The sequence below is a fragment of the Thermobia domestica genome, chromosome 11, assembly GCF_964235325.1.
Source record: "Thermobia domestica chromosome 11, izTheDome1.hap1.1, whole genome shotgun sequence".
Lineage (NCBI taxonomy): Eukaryota > Metazoa > Arthropoda > Insecta > Zygentoma > Lepismatidae > Thermobia > Thermobia domestica.
In genome coordinates, this window is record NC_137464.1 from 3770756 (window position 1) to 3788353 (window position 17598).

The 17598-nt window shown below is 36.2% G+C and overlaps 1 protein-coding gene across 1 annotated transcript in view; it reads right to left on the bottom strand.

Moving 5' to 3' along the window:
- LOC145663828 (integrin alpha-4-like) overlaps window positions 1-17598 on the bottom strand; it is a 187091-nt gene that overhangs the window by 93187 nt on the left and 76306 nt on the right. Inside the window, exons 7-10 of the mRNA XM_081729925.1 lie at window positions 16176-16379; window positions 8299-8401; window positions 6643-6825; window positions 2651-2824 (exon numbers count right to left, since the gene is read on the bottom strand). Of these exons, the coding sequence (XP_081586051.1) occupies window positions 2651-2824; window positions 6643-6825; window positions 8299-8401; window positions 16176-16379 (664 nt within the window). The remainder of the gene's footprint in view (window positions 1-2650; window positions 2825-6642; window positions 6826-8298; window positions 8402-16175; window positions 16380-17598) is intronic.

A 17598-nucleotide genomic window follows, 5' to 3' on the forward strand; every position in this document is an offset into this window, starting at 1 on the left:
AGGAACCCATTCAACAAGCCTTAAGACTTATGGTCACTGACAGGAACCCGTTCAACAAGCACTGAGACTCATGGTCACTGACAGGAACCCGTTCAACAAGCCCTAAGACTCATGGTCACTGATAGGAACCCATACAACAATCCTTAAGACTCATGGTCACTGACAGGAACCCGTTCAACAAGCCCTGAGACTTACGGTCACTGATAGGAACCCATTCAACAAGCCTTAAGACTCATGGCCACTGACAGGAACCAATTGAACAAACCTTAAGACTCGTAGTCACTGACAGGAACCCATTCAACAAGCCCTAAGACTCATGGTCACTGACAGGAAGCCATTCAACAAGCCCTAAGAGTCATGGCCATTGTACTCTTATAATTTCACTAACAAACCCTAAATAATTAGAGGAACTTATTATATTTATTTGTAATAGTTATTGTATACAAGAGGAAAGTTTATAATAAAAGGTGATGTACAAGTCCAAATCTCCCGTGTACTATCTTTTAGCCCTACCCTAAAAGAAAAAAACTTTTACAATATATATATATATATATATATATATATATATATATATATATATATATATACACGTACGCGTATTTATATTTTAAAAAAACTATTAGTTAATTATTTTAACTTGTGGTTATATTTTTAATTTCTTTCGATTTATTTTTGTTTTTATCCTGATTTATTTCTCATTCAATTGATTTTATTTTGTCTCTTAAGAACATACTACTCCTTTCCACATATCAAAACTTAACTTATTTTACTTCTTGTATAATTACGTCCACTGTTATTCATGCATATGGCATTTCTCCTGTATCACAGGACCACACGAAAATCGAAAAACAAGTATCAAAGTGTACTACATTTGATTAGATTAGATTACGTTACGTTACATTAGATTAGATTAGGCTAAGTTACAAGTCAGTTATTTTCAAAACAGAGGCGCGGTGGGTTACGAATAGATGGAGATTTTGTTCTTTTCGGGGAAAAGACCGTATCGTTGAGTTGCCGTAGAAGAATATATATTAAAATATAGATATGTAAATAGCATAATTTAAATATTGATTTGATTTTGAGTTTAACGTCCTTTTCACCAGCGAGACTATATGAGACGGGACCTATTGATTAACGTGGAATCCGAACTACATGAGCTCCCGCCGGGAATCAAAACTGGGTCTCTCACACCAAACACGTGTACGCTAACCGCTTAGCCACGAAGGAGCTCTTGAATATTGATATGGAAAGAAGTAGAGATTGAAGCTCTGCACTTCACAATGGAGATATTAGAAAAGACACATTCATAGAGTTTGTAATGAATTTATCATTCACCTGCGATGGATGATGCATCTTTTGGTAAGTTTATTTTTTCTTTCAAGTTTTGAAATTCTATTCTTCTTAATTGGTTGAAACCTAGCAGAATTAGCTACATTAGAAATGTCCCAGGTGTGTGCAATATGATAAGATACAGTTTAATGAAAACAAAATATCCCGCTTACAATCTCTCGTGGTCCACCACGGATACACGACTCACACGATTCAGAAACAGTGCTTTAAGGTATTATATTCCTTTAGCTTTTTAGGAAGAAATAGCTCTAAAACGCTAATTTCAAGAGTTGATTTAAGGAAAACATCGAAGATCCCCTGGTTCCTTCCTCTTGCTTGAGAGGTATTTCATACCCCAAAACCTTCCGATGTAAGGGTGCCAAGATTCTTGCACACACCCTGTGGGTCTTAGGCTAGCTCTGCTTATGACTCCCCCCCCACGTTAACGTTTAAATAATGTGACGATGATACGAGTGCAAAGATTCCTAGAAAGCGGCGATGATCCGAAACTCCCTAAAACAGGCTTACCGGTACTAAACCGATTTTCACGGGGTTGAAGTTGAATTTACCGTTACTTCAACCATCTCCGAAGAAACCCGTCTCTGTTCGTTGACGAATCACCATCTACAGTTCCACTGTGGTGAAAATTGGCCATGAAGAGGGGTAATCAATATAATGTAGTGGTTATCCAGAAGGTTTTCACTGTTAAGATAGGGTAGTTTTGGGTAACATGGGCGGAACTAAGGTTTCCAGAGATTTTATTCATACCACAATTAATCTAAAACTGAATTTGTTAGTTGATAACATTGTGAACACCAGTTAAAAGCTGGATACAGATGTGCAAGACAGCTGTGTTATTTTGAAAAACAAAGATGAGTAACTGTCTCTATTTGATTTGCACATTTTGTTTGTAAATTTCAGTATCGTGGACATAAGGAATTAAGCCTTTAACGCACCATTTTTTCCGATCAGACAGATTTTTTTCTTTCGGAGTTGTTTTTGTTAAATATGGACAATTGCAGTAAGCTTAGTAATTTTTAATTTCCTTCACAATCACTCAAATATGTTTGAAAGCAAACTCTATGAGAATAAACACAAGGTATAAGTCTACATTCCTCTAATATTTGTTGTCAAGTTATATTTTAATATCTATGAGAAATTTTAACATTTTTCTTTTACTGCCCATATAACCAAAAATTATCCTACTACAGAAATTGAAGCCATATGAAAAATGAGTTCGTATCTCTGCGAATTCTAACGGAGAAGCTACTAATTTTATTGTTCACTGTATATGTCAGTAAGAACAGAATTTGAAACTCACCAAGCTCGTCTGGAGAATATTGTCCACTGTAATGGAACCTCACAGTAACGTTAAAATACGTATGATTTCTGTTCAGCTTCTGCACAGGGTAAGGGGGGATAATATTAAGAGTGACAACTGGGCGAGATCGAAGCAACACTGTGTGACCAGACTTGAAAGCTCCGACTGCGATATCTGTAACAAAAGGAAGACAAAACATTTGGGGTTAGTTCCCTTACAAGCTAGGTGTATGAAATCAGCGACATCAGTATTATGACCACCAGACTCACCATATATTGTTGTACGTAGTATATAAAACTATCATTTACGTTGTGAAGTAATAATAGCGATAATAATAAATGACAGTTGATTACATTGAAAACGAGATCAGGGCTAGATCACTTTAGGTCTTTCTACTATATATATCCATGGAAACTTATTTAAGTAGTAATAAGAGAACTAGTGAGTAATGTTAATATCCTTAAAAGTGCTACACGTTTTTCGATGTATTGAAGCAGCGATTTTGGGACAAAAATTAGCTTTGCTCTTCGAGGTAAGATAATATTTTACTGGTATACTTTCTCTAGTTTAACCGAGGAGTCACTCAAGAAGCTTATAGCATGTCATTAGGAATGCCCTCCACGTAACTTTGATTACGGTAAAATGTACCACACCAAGCATTACCAATAGGCTGTCAAAAGACCATACGGTTACCTCTTGAAATTAAATGAAACTGTGGAGCTAGAATTAGAAAAAGAAAATGAAGAAGAATGTAGTTAAAAACCTTGTCTGTGAAAAGTGATTGTGTGAATGAACTTAAGGTAAGAGACAATGTCGTGTGGGTCAGTGACTATAGCTCTATGGCATACTAGCAGCGTTCACCCCGCTTCGCTGCGGTCACCCCGGAACGCAATAAACTTTGTTACTTAGATAATTTTTACTTTTTCGCTTTCAAGTGATATGATAAAAACCATAGAAGATTGCACTAATGTTAACATTATATCGCCTGTCATTTATGTTAACCCGCCCCGCTTCGCTGCGGTCACCCCAACCCGCCCCGCTTCGCTGCGGTCATCCCGGAACGCAATAAACTTTGTTACTTAGATAATTTTTACTTTTTCGCTTTCAAGTGATTTATAGCGCCTGTCAGTTATGTTAACCCGCCGAGTCACAGGGTCATGCGGGTTGCATATAAATACGTTTATTTTTATACCTATGATGAACTAATAACAAAGGATTTGTACGTATGGACACCTGAATGGTCAATTATCTCAAGACACTGGTAATTGAAAATTAAAGTGATATGATAAAAATCATCTAGGGTCCACATCCTAACAACCCCCCAAAAATGAAAGAAATCGGTTCAGCCGTATTAGCGTGATGAGCGGACAAAGGATTTTTTGTACGTATTGACACCTGATTGGTCAATTATCTCAAGACACTGGCAATTGAAAATTAAAGTGATATGATAAAAACCATCTAGGGTCCAAATCCTAACAACCCCCCAAAAATGAAAGAAATCGGTTCAGCCGTATTAGCGTGATGAGCGGACAAAGGATTTTGTGCGTTCTCTTTTATATATATAGATTGTAGGTAAAATATGCATATACAATGTGTTACTGTCAGTAACTTTCCCTCAAAGTGCTGCCCTGAACAAGGTTCATAGTCCTCGGCTCATTGGCAATGCTGGAATCTTATGATCTTTGATAAAGAACGTATTTTCTTTGTTCCGTCTGGATCGGTCATCTTTATGTCAGATCAGGTTCTGGAGCTTGAGCGAGGGATCTAGATTTTTTCATCTCAACGTACGTAGTTGAATAACTTAGGACATAGACTTTTTGGAAAAATGGCGACGAATGCTAAAAAGAATTACTAGATTTCGTTTCCAAGAGGTGTAGCTATACGTTGAGTTTAATTGAGTTTAACGTCCCTTTGAGCAGCGAGGCTATATGAGACGGGACCTAATGATTAACGTGGAATCCGAACCACATGAGCTCCCGCCGGGAATCCAACCCGGATTTCCCACGCCAAAGGCACGTACGCTAAACGTTTAGCCAAGAAAGAGCTCTTGTAGCTATACGTTGTTTCGTTAGCAACTAATATTTACGTTTGTCATTGCACTTTGATATATTCCGACCAACGAACCAGTGCAAGAGACTACTTTTGTAACTAAAATGTAAACAGCAGTGTTACCAACCGGTTTATTTGTAATTCAGTTTTATGTCCTGTTCGTATTAGATCATTTCACGCATATGTTCCGTATTATGTTTTTTTTTTTTTTTTTTTTTAAGCCACCCAATATGTTGCATCCACATGTAGCACGTTTTAATGCTTAAACTTGAAATAAAGATCACAATTAAAGAATGAGTCAGAAAAAATTTGGCCAGTAACTTTGACCAAAAAAGTAGGTAAAGAAATGAAAAGAAGAAAGATCGTTTTAATACTTTAGTTGACTATAAAGTAAAAAAAATAAACACACAAAAGATATCATAAAGAACTAATTATGGAAAAATGCTCGTACATTACTTTTAACCCGCTTCATAAGAGTTCGCACATCTTCTTCTTTTATTTGATTGGCAGCTGCAGTCCACTTGCGACGAAAAGTTTTCAAGTCAGCCGCCTTCCCTTTTGATGTTTTCAATGTTCTTTTAATGTGGGCCCAATATTTTTCAATTGGCCTAAGTTCAGGGGAATTTGGTGGATTTGCCTCTCTTCGAACTGCGACGATACCCTTTTCTTTATAACAATCAGTGGCTGCTTTAGAGTAGTGAGAGGTAACAAGATCTGGCCGAAAGAAAACAGAGTTACTGTGTGACATCACAAATGGATACAAGTGTTTTTGTAAACACTCCTTCGTATAAATTTCGCCGTTAATTGTACCTGTTGTGATGAACGCCTTGCTTTTTTTACCGCATGAACAAATAGCTTGCCAAATCAAATATTTTTGGGGATATTTGGATGCCTTCCGTTGTTTAAATTTATCGTGCACATCTCCCCTCTTCAGTGCCACGTAGTACTCCTTTCCGGGAATTTGACTGAAATCAGCGACACAATAGGTTTCGTCGTCCATAATGCAACATTCATATTGAGTAAGGTAATGATCATAGAGTTTTCTTACTCTGGATTTTGCCGTCAGTTGTTGCTTTTCGTCTCGGTTAGGTACATTTTGCACTTTGAAAGATCGTAAACCTTTCCTTGCTTTAATTCTGTGTACTGTAGATTGGGACGCTTTGACCACACCAGCAACTGCTCTTTCCGATAAATTCGGATTCTGACGCAGCAATGCAGTAACCATTTTCTCCAGCTTCGGTTGGCTAGTCCCCGGTTTTCTATCTGAGCCCGGTTTTCTTTCAACAGTTAAATCTTGTGTGTACTTTTTAATCACATTTTGCCCAGTAGACCGAGGGTACTTTACGAGTTTGCTTAATTTATTTAAGGACATACCTGGATTTTCGAGGTATTTGTTCACAATTAGTTTTCGTTTTTCTAACTGACTAATCGTTCTTTACCACACCACGCGCACTTCACAACTGACAATCTATTCGTGAGGAAGATCGGCAGTCTGTCCTTGCTTATGCACAGTGCTGCCAATGTTCATCTTATATACTAAAAAATATGGCGGGAGGAAAGCGGCCAAGTTTTATCTGACTCATTCTTTAGTTAAAGATGATCGTTTTTGTCTTTGAATTCCATATGTGGACTACAATATGGGGCTTTTCAGAGGAAGACATGAAGGGAAGGGAGTGAGTCAATGAATGGCTAATGAAAGGCTAGTTCAAAAACCAATAAAGATAGCTAGACCCGGACTGAACATAAGACTCATAAGAAGAGAATGTTGTAAATGCGCTTTATAAATTGTCCACCAAAGGAAAACAAAGGTGATATTTCAATAACAAAATAATGAAAATTAAAAAAAAATCTTTTTATGAAAAAGACTAGCTCCTGCATCTTCACCCCAGATTGATTTTCCTACAAATTTAAAAGTATTCCTACTTAACAACTAAGGAACTCACCATTGTAAAGATTATTATCGACGTCTACCCCTTGGCTTATGCTTATTCCAAAACCTTCGAGACCTTCGTAAACATCCTCAGCTGCTATTCGTTGTGCGTAATGGGATTGTAGCCCACTACTACTTCCATGGTAGATGTAAATGGCTCCTACTCTATTCTCATACGGAGCTCCCACGGCAATGTCTGCAAGAAACATAGAAACATTGGTGTTACGCCTGAGAATTTTCAAGAAAACTTAAAAATATTTGTAGTTTACGGGTCTTCACTTGGCTCCAAACTTCGATAACCTTGGCACTGTGAAAAAGTGATGTAGTGGACACCACCTCCCGTAGTTTTTATCTACATTTGGAACTGATGCGTGTTTACCTACCAGTAACTGAATGCACTTGTTATGTTAGGCTTAGACATCATAGTATTCTGTACTTAGGCCTTGAATGAAACAAAAATTTGAACCATTTTGTATGTTCTTTCTGCCTTTCCTGTAACTTTAAAATTTTGCTGTCAGTTCGTCATTTGGGCTACATGTACTCACTGTATACTTTTCACATGCTGCTTGGAAAGCTTATTCAATTGCGTACAAAACTATTCAATTCTATCGTTTGATGGTTTGTACTTGATCTCAGGTTTAATCCTACCTAAATGGCTTCTCTAATATTAACAATCAAGTTCTACCACTGTGGCTCTCAATCTTAAAATATAGTGTTGTATCTGCCAGTACTGTGCCGTGAGAGAGTGGGGACGAGCAGGACGACGTCCCCGGGCGCCGAAGTAAGGGGCGTGAAATTCGGGAAGAAAAAAATAAGGAAAAATATAAAGGAAAAATTACTTGGAATATTACAAGTATGTACTTACCGGTAAATCCTCTTCCTGCTGTAGAAAGTGGTCCTATAATTTTACTCATGTCAGGAAAATGCATGTGCACATATCTAAGATGTTGGAAAAGGTATGCTCAAAATCAAGGAAAAGCAGGGATTATATTTGAAAATTTTATTACGCTTTGCACAAACTATGGTGGCGCTGCGCGGCTGGTCTGTTGACTTCACTCATATATACGGAGGTGCCGTGGTATACTCTCGCCCCGGGCGCTGGTTTTTCACGGCACGTCACAGGTGCTTGTAATACTCTCTTCATTTGCTACCCGTACGGAAGCGATACAATGAGCCCTATATTCCCTCGTTGCAGTCAGTTTGAGGATGCCGTAATTTGACCACAGAGAACGTGATCACCTGCTTACTCAAACACGCATCTATCACATGATGTAGCGACCTCATTCCACTTTCATTTGAGTTATCCTTAGCCTATACATGTTCTGCAACATCAAGTAGACCAAACATGTGAAGCACTAAATTTCTACATCATACTTTAGTTTGTTTTACAATTTATTTAATTTAGTTTATATATTTCTTTCTTTCTTTCACGAGTTTATAACTTTTTGTGTGATTGCATGGCTCAACAGCCATGACCCGATGTTTGAGGAGCTGAAATTACAGGAGTTATAGATTAAGACAACACTGCATTGACACCTACGTAAAGCAGTGAATCAGGAATGAATCACGTTTTAGCTACTTGATTATGCGACTGCTTATTATGGTTTAATTAAGTGTAACTCCAAATGATCCAGCGACGACCAATATCCTTAAACATTATTTTCCCTACCTCCATAGCCATCGTTGTTTATATCTCCAATGGATGCAATGGCCGTCCCGAACCTTCCATACTCAACTCTGCCAGCAATAGTCATTGGTTGGTCCAGGAACCCCTGAAATATAGAAGCCAAATAGTAAATTATAAACGATATAGATTTGTATTATAATAATAGCAATCCGTAAACAACTCCCATTTCGCATAGACTGCACTTTGTAAAAATTACAGGAGGAAAAACGAATGACAGAAATGCGTCCGAATTTTTTTTTTTTTTTTGTATGACAGAATATGGCGTAACATAAATGCAAATAACCATTTCAACAGCACGACGTATGTTTGTACTCAGCAATGCTGTCTTGCACCGTCACTATGCCTCGGCGACATCAAATGTGAAATAATAGCAGACAACTGTGTTGCAAGACCATCGGTCATTGGAAAGGCGATTCTCATACCTCTCGACAGATCATGCCACCACCACACACAGTGATGGGAATGTGGAAGCAATGATGCAGATATCATCCGGAAATGGATCGTGCAAAATGGTGACGACATCATGGTATAATATACCCTACTGAATCACCACGAAGACAGGTCTATACAGAGATTTAATATTTTTTTTTCTTTGCGTGTCTGCCAGACGCTGTGAATACGAGTTTTTCTTTTCTGCCACCAGCTGCAGCATCTGTACTAGTCAGAAGGTTATGTAATGTGTGTAATGAAAGATGTCTCCGAACAAAATGCATAAAGTTCTAGAAAGCTCGAAAGGGAAGATCTATTTCAAGAACTTCTAAACGCTGGAATTTAACAGTGCTTCTTGTGCTTGTTCTATTGCTTATTAATTCATTCTATGCAATTATTCCCTTTCCGAATTGCGTTTCGCGTTAAGTCGAGGTAGAATTTCTCTTAATGTAGAATCCTCTCTATTTCGGGCTTTAAGTTAATACTTTAAAGGAAACACGCTGCTTCAATTGCATATCCGATCAAAAGTCACGAAGCAAATACAATTTGGACAACTTTCATTAAGGTATTCACGATTTACAAAGAATTTAACGTATTTAATTAATTTATTTGTATTTATAAGATTTCGAACAAAGACAATGTGAATTTAAGAAACAGAATCGAACCATGAGCTCCAGCGACCAAAGATGTACATTATAGCGCTGATCCACCGGGCTTTTCCATTATAAATTCGATTCCTCGTGTATATCTGGAATACTATCCAGCGACGAGGCCTATTTCTGTTTTAATTGGGAAGTCAGTCGATATAATTTTGGGTAACTAGTCTGACAGTAAACCGTACTAAGTTCATCCGAGTAAGTAACATAGTCTTATAATGGTAGTGTCTTATATGAGGCACACCCACTATTGATATATTTTTCATCAATACTATTTGAACGGCGCACAGTGTAACATTTCGCCAATCTAGGAGGACAAAATTATTATATCAAGAATCTGTCACATTAAAGTGACGTAAGATACGTATCTGGGGCACAGTAGTAGAAATAACTGAACCCATGCTATTGCACCCCATATTTTTTTTTTTTTTAAATAGAAGTAGTAACAAATCCACGACAACAATAACAACTTTCGTAGACACACGTTAAATAAAAAGGAAGAAAGGGTTGAGAAAAGTTGATTGTAAAAAACAGTAGGCCCAATGACCATTAGTTATTGAAACAAAGGATGGAAACATTTTTTTTAGCCTCTACTTTCCCCTGTCTTGGTCAAGTTCTTTTGGACTTATTCATGGCAGATGTAACTGCCTCTTACCAATTTGTTCTATCTCTCCTACTTTTTCTTTTATTTCGTTTCTTTCTTTTTTCTTTTCTTGTTTTAAAACCTAAACAGATGAGCGCGGCTGCTATTTTTTTTTTTTTGCATGATACTTTATTAGTTTAAGCCATGCCATTTATTTTCTCATTTTATTAATTTATAACTTATTATTTTTATTACAAAAGAAAAAGGAAAACACAAAGTTCGTCATGAAAAGTGGACTCGCATAATTGAGAATAACAAAGAAACAGGCTGAAAATAGAACAAAGAAACAAACAAACAAACAAAAAGCAATTATTTAGTATACTACTTTTTGAAGCAGAATTCCTCTTTTCTTCTTGTCTAAGTTTTAGTTAAATGGCCAACGACAGTACCTCATGGCTAGTTTCTTCAATGAGAATCTTCACTCTACGTTTTCTGTTTCTCACCATTTTTGTTCAATATTTGTTAATTGTTTCTCCCCTGTGTTTTCATTTATAACATATTCTACTTTATATAAATATAACACAACACAAAATATAACATAATTTGGACTACAAAACTATTTGGACAGTTAAACATTATGTTGGCTTATAAATTCTTCACATATCACCCTCTGAACCGCTACTGCTGAGTTTGTTGGCCGATGAGTCATCTGATGAAGATCGATGTTCGTTGGAAGTGTGCAAAGAAGGCCGTCGATACGACTGTGTTTTGTTTTTGGAGGAAATCGGTAACTTCCAATGACTTCCAATGGCTCGTTTCTTTAATGAGAATCTTCATTACGTGTCTCTGACTTTCGGCTGCAGTCACTGAAGAATTTGTGTGGCCTTCCAACATTACCTTGGCAATGTATTAGGCTGCAATGTCATGAGGTTAGGAAATTGAAGACTTCTTTCAAGCCAAGAGGAAATATTTTGCAAAAAACGTTCGAGATATCTTGATGCTGTCTTCCACTTCACTTCAAGTTTGTGACTGAAAGTCCTAAGTGGCGCGTTAATAGATCATAAATCATCATCAGATAATGGGGAGTAGCCAACTGATCGCTCAATATGTGTCAGTAAGGCATCAAATCTCGTCGAACTTGAATTCTGTACCCATATCTCAAATAAAGTGTGATAGGGAATTTGTAGCGCCATTGTAATTAAAAACCAAAATCCTTTAAGTGCGCAAATTTGCACAACAACTCTTTTCACTTTTGAAAAATTTAAATTCTCAGCAATAACTTACATACAATTTAACACTGGAATAATGCGGAATAATATACTAAAACTCAAAGCTCTTTTTTACATTTCAATATAAATGTGTGTTTAACACTTACAGTTTTCCGTACATTTTTTCAGAACGAACAAAATGTTTTGAACCGAAAACCACAATTCAGAACAGACGTAATATGATCAGCAATACATGCCCACTTTCCTTTTGCTGTTTACACAGTTCGTGTGATCCACACTGGGCAAGCGAAGTCACATCACAGATTTTCGAACACGCACTGTGAAACCACTGAGCAGGTGTTCCGACAAGTTTGGGCTATGTATGGGCTAGATTAAATAACAGAATTGGAAACAAATGTTGTTTTGATAAACTGTGGTTATTCTATTATTGGAATAACTAGCAGTTATATGTATATTAATAACTTGGAAAAATGGATTTTGTCCTCCTAAATCATCAAAATGTCACACTGTGCGGCGCCACAGTATCTAACGCCCAACAAAAACATGATTTCATTCTCTTCTAAACCCAGATGACAACTTTTATTTCCAACGTATACGGAATTTCTTCTCACTATAGCGTTGGCGTCGGTTTATGGCTCGATGCACAATTCTCAGGGAAGTGGCCGCCTAGGTCACCTCACCTCACACCCCTTGATTACTATCTGTGAGGAAATTTGAAGTAGATAAAGTATACTGAGAAACCTCGTGAAAACGCATTCACTACACATGTCATCACATTTCACCGGACATTATTCCAAGTGTGTAATCAGTATGTTGATTTATATCTGATCGCATGCCACCCAGAAGGAGAAAATTGACTGCAATTATTGATTTCTGTTAGATAAAAATAAATATAAGATGTAATGATGAACAACAGAACTTACTTAATTAAAATATACATATTAGGTCTCCTGTAAAAGGCATATACTTGTTATATATTTCTTCTATAAAAATCCATGTGGAGAAACCTCTACATTCAGTAATACGCAGCGGGCCGAAGATTTCTATATTTTATTATGCTTTACGTCATTTCGTATGTATAGACCTCTAAAGTTCATAAAATACAAGAGAAAATGCTTTTAAAGAAATTTTTGTCTCTGGAGGATACATTTTGAAGGTTCTTGGCGTCCCATAGTGGGCTGAAATCCCAGTAAGCTGATCAAAATTTAATAAAAAATCGATTTGAGAATCTTTAGGTCTTGGGTTGTATAATAGAATGTTTGAAGTATGAAATTTCGTTAAAACATCCGTCCCTTTGTTATACCTGCAGAACAGGCAGTCATTTGAAAAGTGCCATTTGACGGTTCGAATATAGTAAACGGGAACATATATATATATATATATATATATATATATATATATATATATATATATATATATATATATATATATATATAAAACACTTTGGCTTAAAGTTTCATAACTCTTAATTTTTCACATTTTCTGGATTTTCAATATGGATAAAATAGATGAATGTATGTAGAATTTGAAATTTAAATAATTAAGCTGAGAAAACAATTGGAGAAAACAAATTATCATTAAACTTAACGAAAAATAAGGAAAAATTACGACAAAACATAGATAAATGTAGAAATAGTTATGAATTCCGCCTAATTCTATAGACATATTACGCCTTATGCAGAGTCGTTTTGACGTATGATTAGCGTCGTACTAAAGGCCTGACTACTGCATGAAACATATGTTAGTCCAACTCTTTAGTATGGCACTAATCACGCGTCAGAACGACTCTGCATAAGGCGGATTGATTTTACGACATGCCCAATACTATAAACGAACGTAATTCACCTAGCCACCTACCCATCCAGAAACACTAACACACATACATACACACAAACTGCCCACAAATACCCTTGAAAATTTACGCACGTTTTTTCCAATAGATTTCAAGAATGCCAATTTTTAATAATTATTAGTATTTTAAAACTGGAGCAATAATAAATATACATGTTATTTTGTTATATTGCTTCTTAACAGTTTTGAATGTTGAAATTCTGACTTTATGATCGTTAACAGCGACCTCAAAAATATGATGAAACTAGTTTCCAGCCTATTTGGAGAATTTTTAATTATTTTGCTCGCCATATTGGATCAACCTCTTTTATTTTTTAAAAACCTCATACTCGTAATCGTTACCAGTGACCTCGAATACCTATATATTCATAATATCATGCAGATTGAACAACCTTTAGTATTTTAACCAGCTTTTTGGGATTTCAGCTCACTGTGCGCCCGGACACTCCTGAAATCTCGACTTTTCTGTAAATTTAATCTAATTTAATATAATTTATCTTCATATTGAATTTGGATTCCCGTAACATATTCCTGCATACGTACTTGGTTACCCCAACAGAGTAGCACGGCAAGAGATGTGAACTTTTCTGTGCCGACTGAGCCTGCTGAACGCTAGCTTGGCTGCACACGTGCCTTAGCATGCGCTTCTATGAAGAAGAGTCACAGATACGCCATTTTGTGGTGCTTGTGTCAACACCGTTCGTGGTGTCGCAATCTTTTCAACTTGTCCTACAGTGATGGTTATACAAGTGTAAACGCTATTCTGGTAAAACCTTCATCTGCTTAGGGCATTGTCGAGCGTTTTAGCAGGTGAACTGCTATTATGTAATATAACCTACTTAGGTAAGAGACAACTTCTACCTGACATTGCTATAATAAAGTACCGGTTTGCTCTCTTACTATAGTTTTTGAAACACAATAGAATAAATAGAATCATAAACTATAGAACTCAAATAAAAAATATTACGTCGAGTCATAAATAACTTCCGATGCAGCTAGGTAAAATCTATCGTTCGTATCTATCCCACAATGAGTCACAGGGATAAACGTGCTTTTACTTCCACTACATAGATACGGGTTCAGTTAGTCTTCTGACAACTGTTTTGAGTATTCCACGTTACATTAAACTGTTGTTCCTAACCCTATAAAATTGGAAGTGAACAAGTGCATATTCATCATGTGATGCTTTAGAAATTTAAACAAGGCAAAAGCTAAAAAAAGAGGGGGCGAATATAGAGGGGGCGAATATATATACTTTATCAGTGATCAGGGGGCGAATATATATACTTTCTATAATATATACTTTTTGAGTTATTCGTTAGCTGTAGACTACGTTAAGTTAAAAAATTACAGGATTTACACATGTAATCTAAGTTTAAACGTACGACACACACGATTTTTTCCCCTCTGTGCATATAAGAAAAATATTCATTATTGAAAATAAGTGCAAACATTATATTGCTCTATACAGTAAATGTTATGGAAATAAGATTAACTGAAGTTTATTAATTAGGAGACACTGAAATCGAAAATGGCATTCAAATTCGATAATTAGCTTTGATTTTTTGACTTGTTATAGCCATGGTCTGAAATTATGGTTTTTGCACTAACTTTGTACACATATAATCAACTGGCAACACTGCAAGAACGTAACATATTTTCATTATAAAGTTCCTTCACGTTATCAGCTAACTTTGCTGCTAATCTGATTGTCACGTGATACAAAACTAGTGTCTGGTAAGAAGTTTAAATTCATATAAATTGTACGAAAATACTATAAATGAGATTGTGTTTAGTGGCGTTGCGATGGGCATCCAAATCCTTAGGATCAGTAACTACAATATAGGCCTAGTATATATTTTTTCGGAAACAAATTTTTCTTATTTCTCAGAATTGAGCATTGGAGCATGAACTGTGTCAGTGACCGATAGTAAGTCACCGATACACAGAGAACCAGATGAGATCTTAGTGCCACTTGCTGATGAATGCCATAATTAACGATATACAGTGAAGGGTTAATGTGAATAAACTGTGACTAATGAGCAGGCCTACTTTATTACTAGAAAATAGTTTGTTGATGGTATGTAATATTGGAGTTCTTTCAGATCAGTTTGCATATCCTAGACTTTCGTTGATCATAGAGTTTAGAACAATTACCATATAAAATTATGTATCGATTTTAGAGTTATTGGAAAGTTTGATTCACCTTTTCAGTTCATGTGTTCTCACTTTATTAGTTGTAGTGTAATGCTCTCTATATTCTGTATTTTTAATTTTACATAACATTATTATTATTATTATTATTATTATTATTATTATTATTATTATTATTATTATTATTATTATATAATTAGTTTAGGAGAATAATAATAAGCAGGCGTTTTTTCTAACGCAGTCTGGCATTTTAGCCAGTATTACATTATAAGAAAATGTTCATATAGCTGTCAAGTAAGAATTTGTTCTTGCATATACATAAAATTTAAATAAGTTTTTTTTTTTTTTTTTTTTAATATTCAAGGTTTCGGACCTAAAAGTAAGGCCTTACTTGCGTCACTTTCGAAGTAAGGTGACAGTTACTTTTCTGGGGCAAATAACGCGTTAGTTACGCGTTACATTTTAAGGTAAATAAAGTAACTTGTAACGCGATACATTTTTAGAAGTAACTTACCCAACACTTTCATAATAATTGCTTTCTGATAGTTCAGTTGGCATCGTTGTGTTATACATAAGCTGGCGGCTTTAGTCTTTGCTGGCTCGCGAGGCCCTATGCCGGTTGCATAACGCAATATCAAAAGTTAACATGTGAACCATAGGTATCCCCCGTTAAAATAACTTCAATAAAATATATTTTTCTCGATTTCAGTGGTGTCTTTGTTTAGGTACGCATCGAAATATTACAGAGAACTGTTAACAAAAGCAATAAATATCTCGTGTACTGTCAAGATTAGTGAAGTAAGAGTTTTTTTTAAAAAAAATAAAACAACAACTTCGTTAATTTTTTGCATTTGCTTGCCAAGAGTTTTGTAAATTAATTTTGAATATTTCTTCCGAGATGACTCTCGATTTTTAAATTGTATGAGGCTAGAAACTGAACAATCACTAATAACTTACCTTTGAACTTCCGTAGAAAACGTGGATGCGACCTTCGTCTCTGGACTTAGTGTAAAGGGGAGCACCAACTACCAAGTCATCCAGGCCATCCTTATTAATATCTGCAACAGCGACGCTCGAACCAAAATATTCACCGAATTGACTTCCTTTAATTGTTTGATCGATTGATATGCGCTTAGGTAGATTGTATGTGAATAATATTACCTACAAAAGAACAAAAGAATTATTCTCAGTACAAAAGGAGAACTTATTCTAACAGAAAGGTGAAAATTAATCACATCTTCAGAGAAACAAAGAAACAGAAAGTTCTCATTCCGTACAGGTTTGCGTCAGCACAACGCAAAATATGAGTTTTAGTTTGCTATACTCAGCATAGCACTTATCATAAAGTTTGACCTTTATTGCGTTGGGCTGCTGTGAGCTTAATTTTGCGAAGACTGGTACGGGATGACACAAAAGCCAGATCTAGACAAGTCATTCTGTTAACAGAAAATATGAACTTAGTCAATACCTTCATTCTGAAAGATGACAGATTTCAACAAATGAGTGTCAAAGTTTTATGATAAAGGAAACATGTTTTTTTTTAATGAGGAAAGTGGTATAAGTCAGATAAAAATATATCACACTGGGGTCGCGTTGGCTGAGTGGTAGAGCGTTCATCTGTAGTGCGTGGGGTTCCGGGTTCGATCTCAGCTCACGCCAAGTAGACTTTGTGATGGGCAAACACCATGTGAGTGGGTTTTCTCGGGGTTCTCCCGTTTCTTTTCACTTTGTTCATTCCAGCATTGCCTTCATTTCTCATCATCACCGTCTCCTTTAACGTAGCGGACATAATCGTAGGACGTAAAATTAAAACATTTCAGATCACTTTAAGTTCAACCGGCCATATGAATTCTTGAGTTGAAAAGGAAGTCCGTAGGATTAGGATTACAAATTAGGCCCATATCCTTTGGCATTCTGTATTTACGGTCTTTGAAGTCTGTTACACATGAGGGATGATGTCTTCCCGTGAGCACACTACCCAAGGAATTGGGGAAGAAACAAATGAATAGGGGTGGAAGGAAGCGGCCTGTGACCTCTATGTTAGTTATTATGTGTCACAAAACAGAATGCATGGTTTTCGCGGGATAATTTTTTTCTTTTTTTGGTAGGGATGTGATGAGAGTATTCACGGGAGCAAGACGGAGATGAGCGCCCCTGCTACGAACCACTTGAATCATTAGCCTCACTCATACAGGTTCAACATGGCAAGGAAATATTGCAACATACAGAACTTCAGAAGTGTTATCGCTACTCGGAAACATTTCAATACGTAAATAAGTAAACGTTTATATATCGGGATATTCCATTCTGCATTCTCACTAACATGTAAGTTCGGTTTAAAATAAGTGAAAGGATTAAATTTCTTGGTTTGAGCATCCAA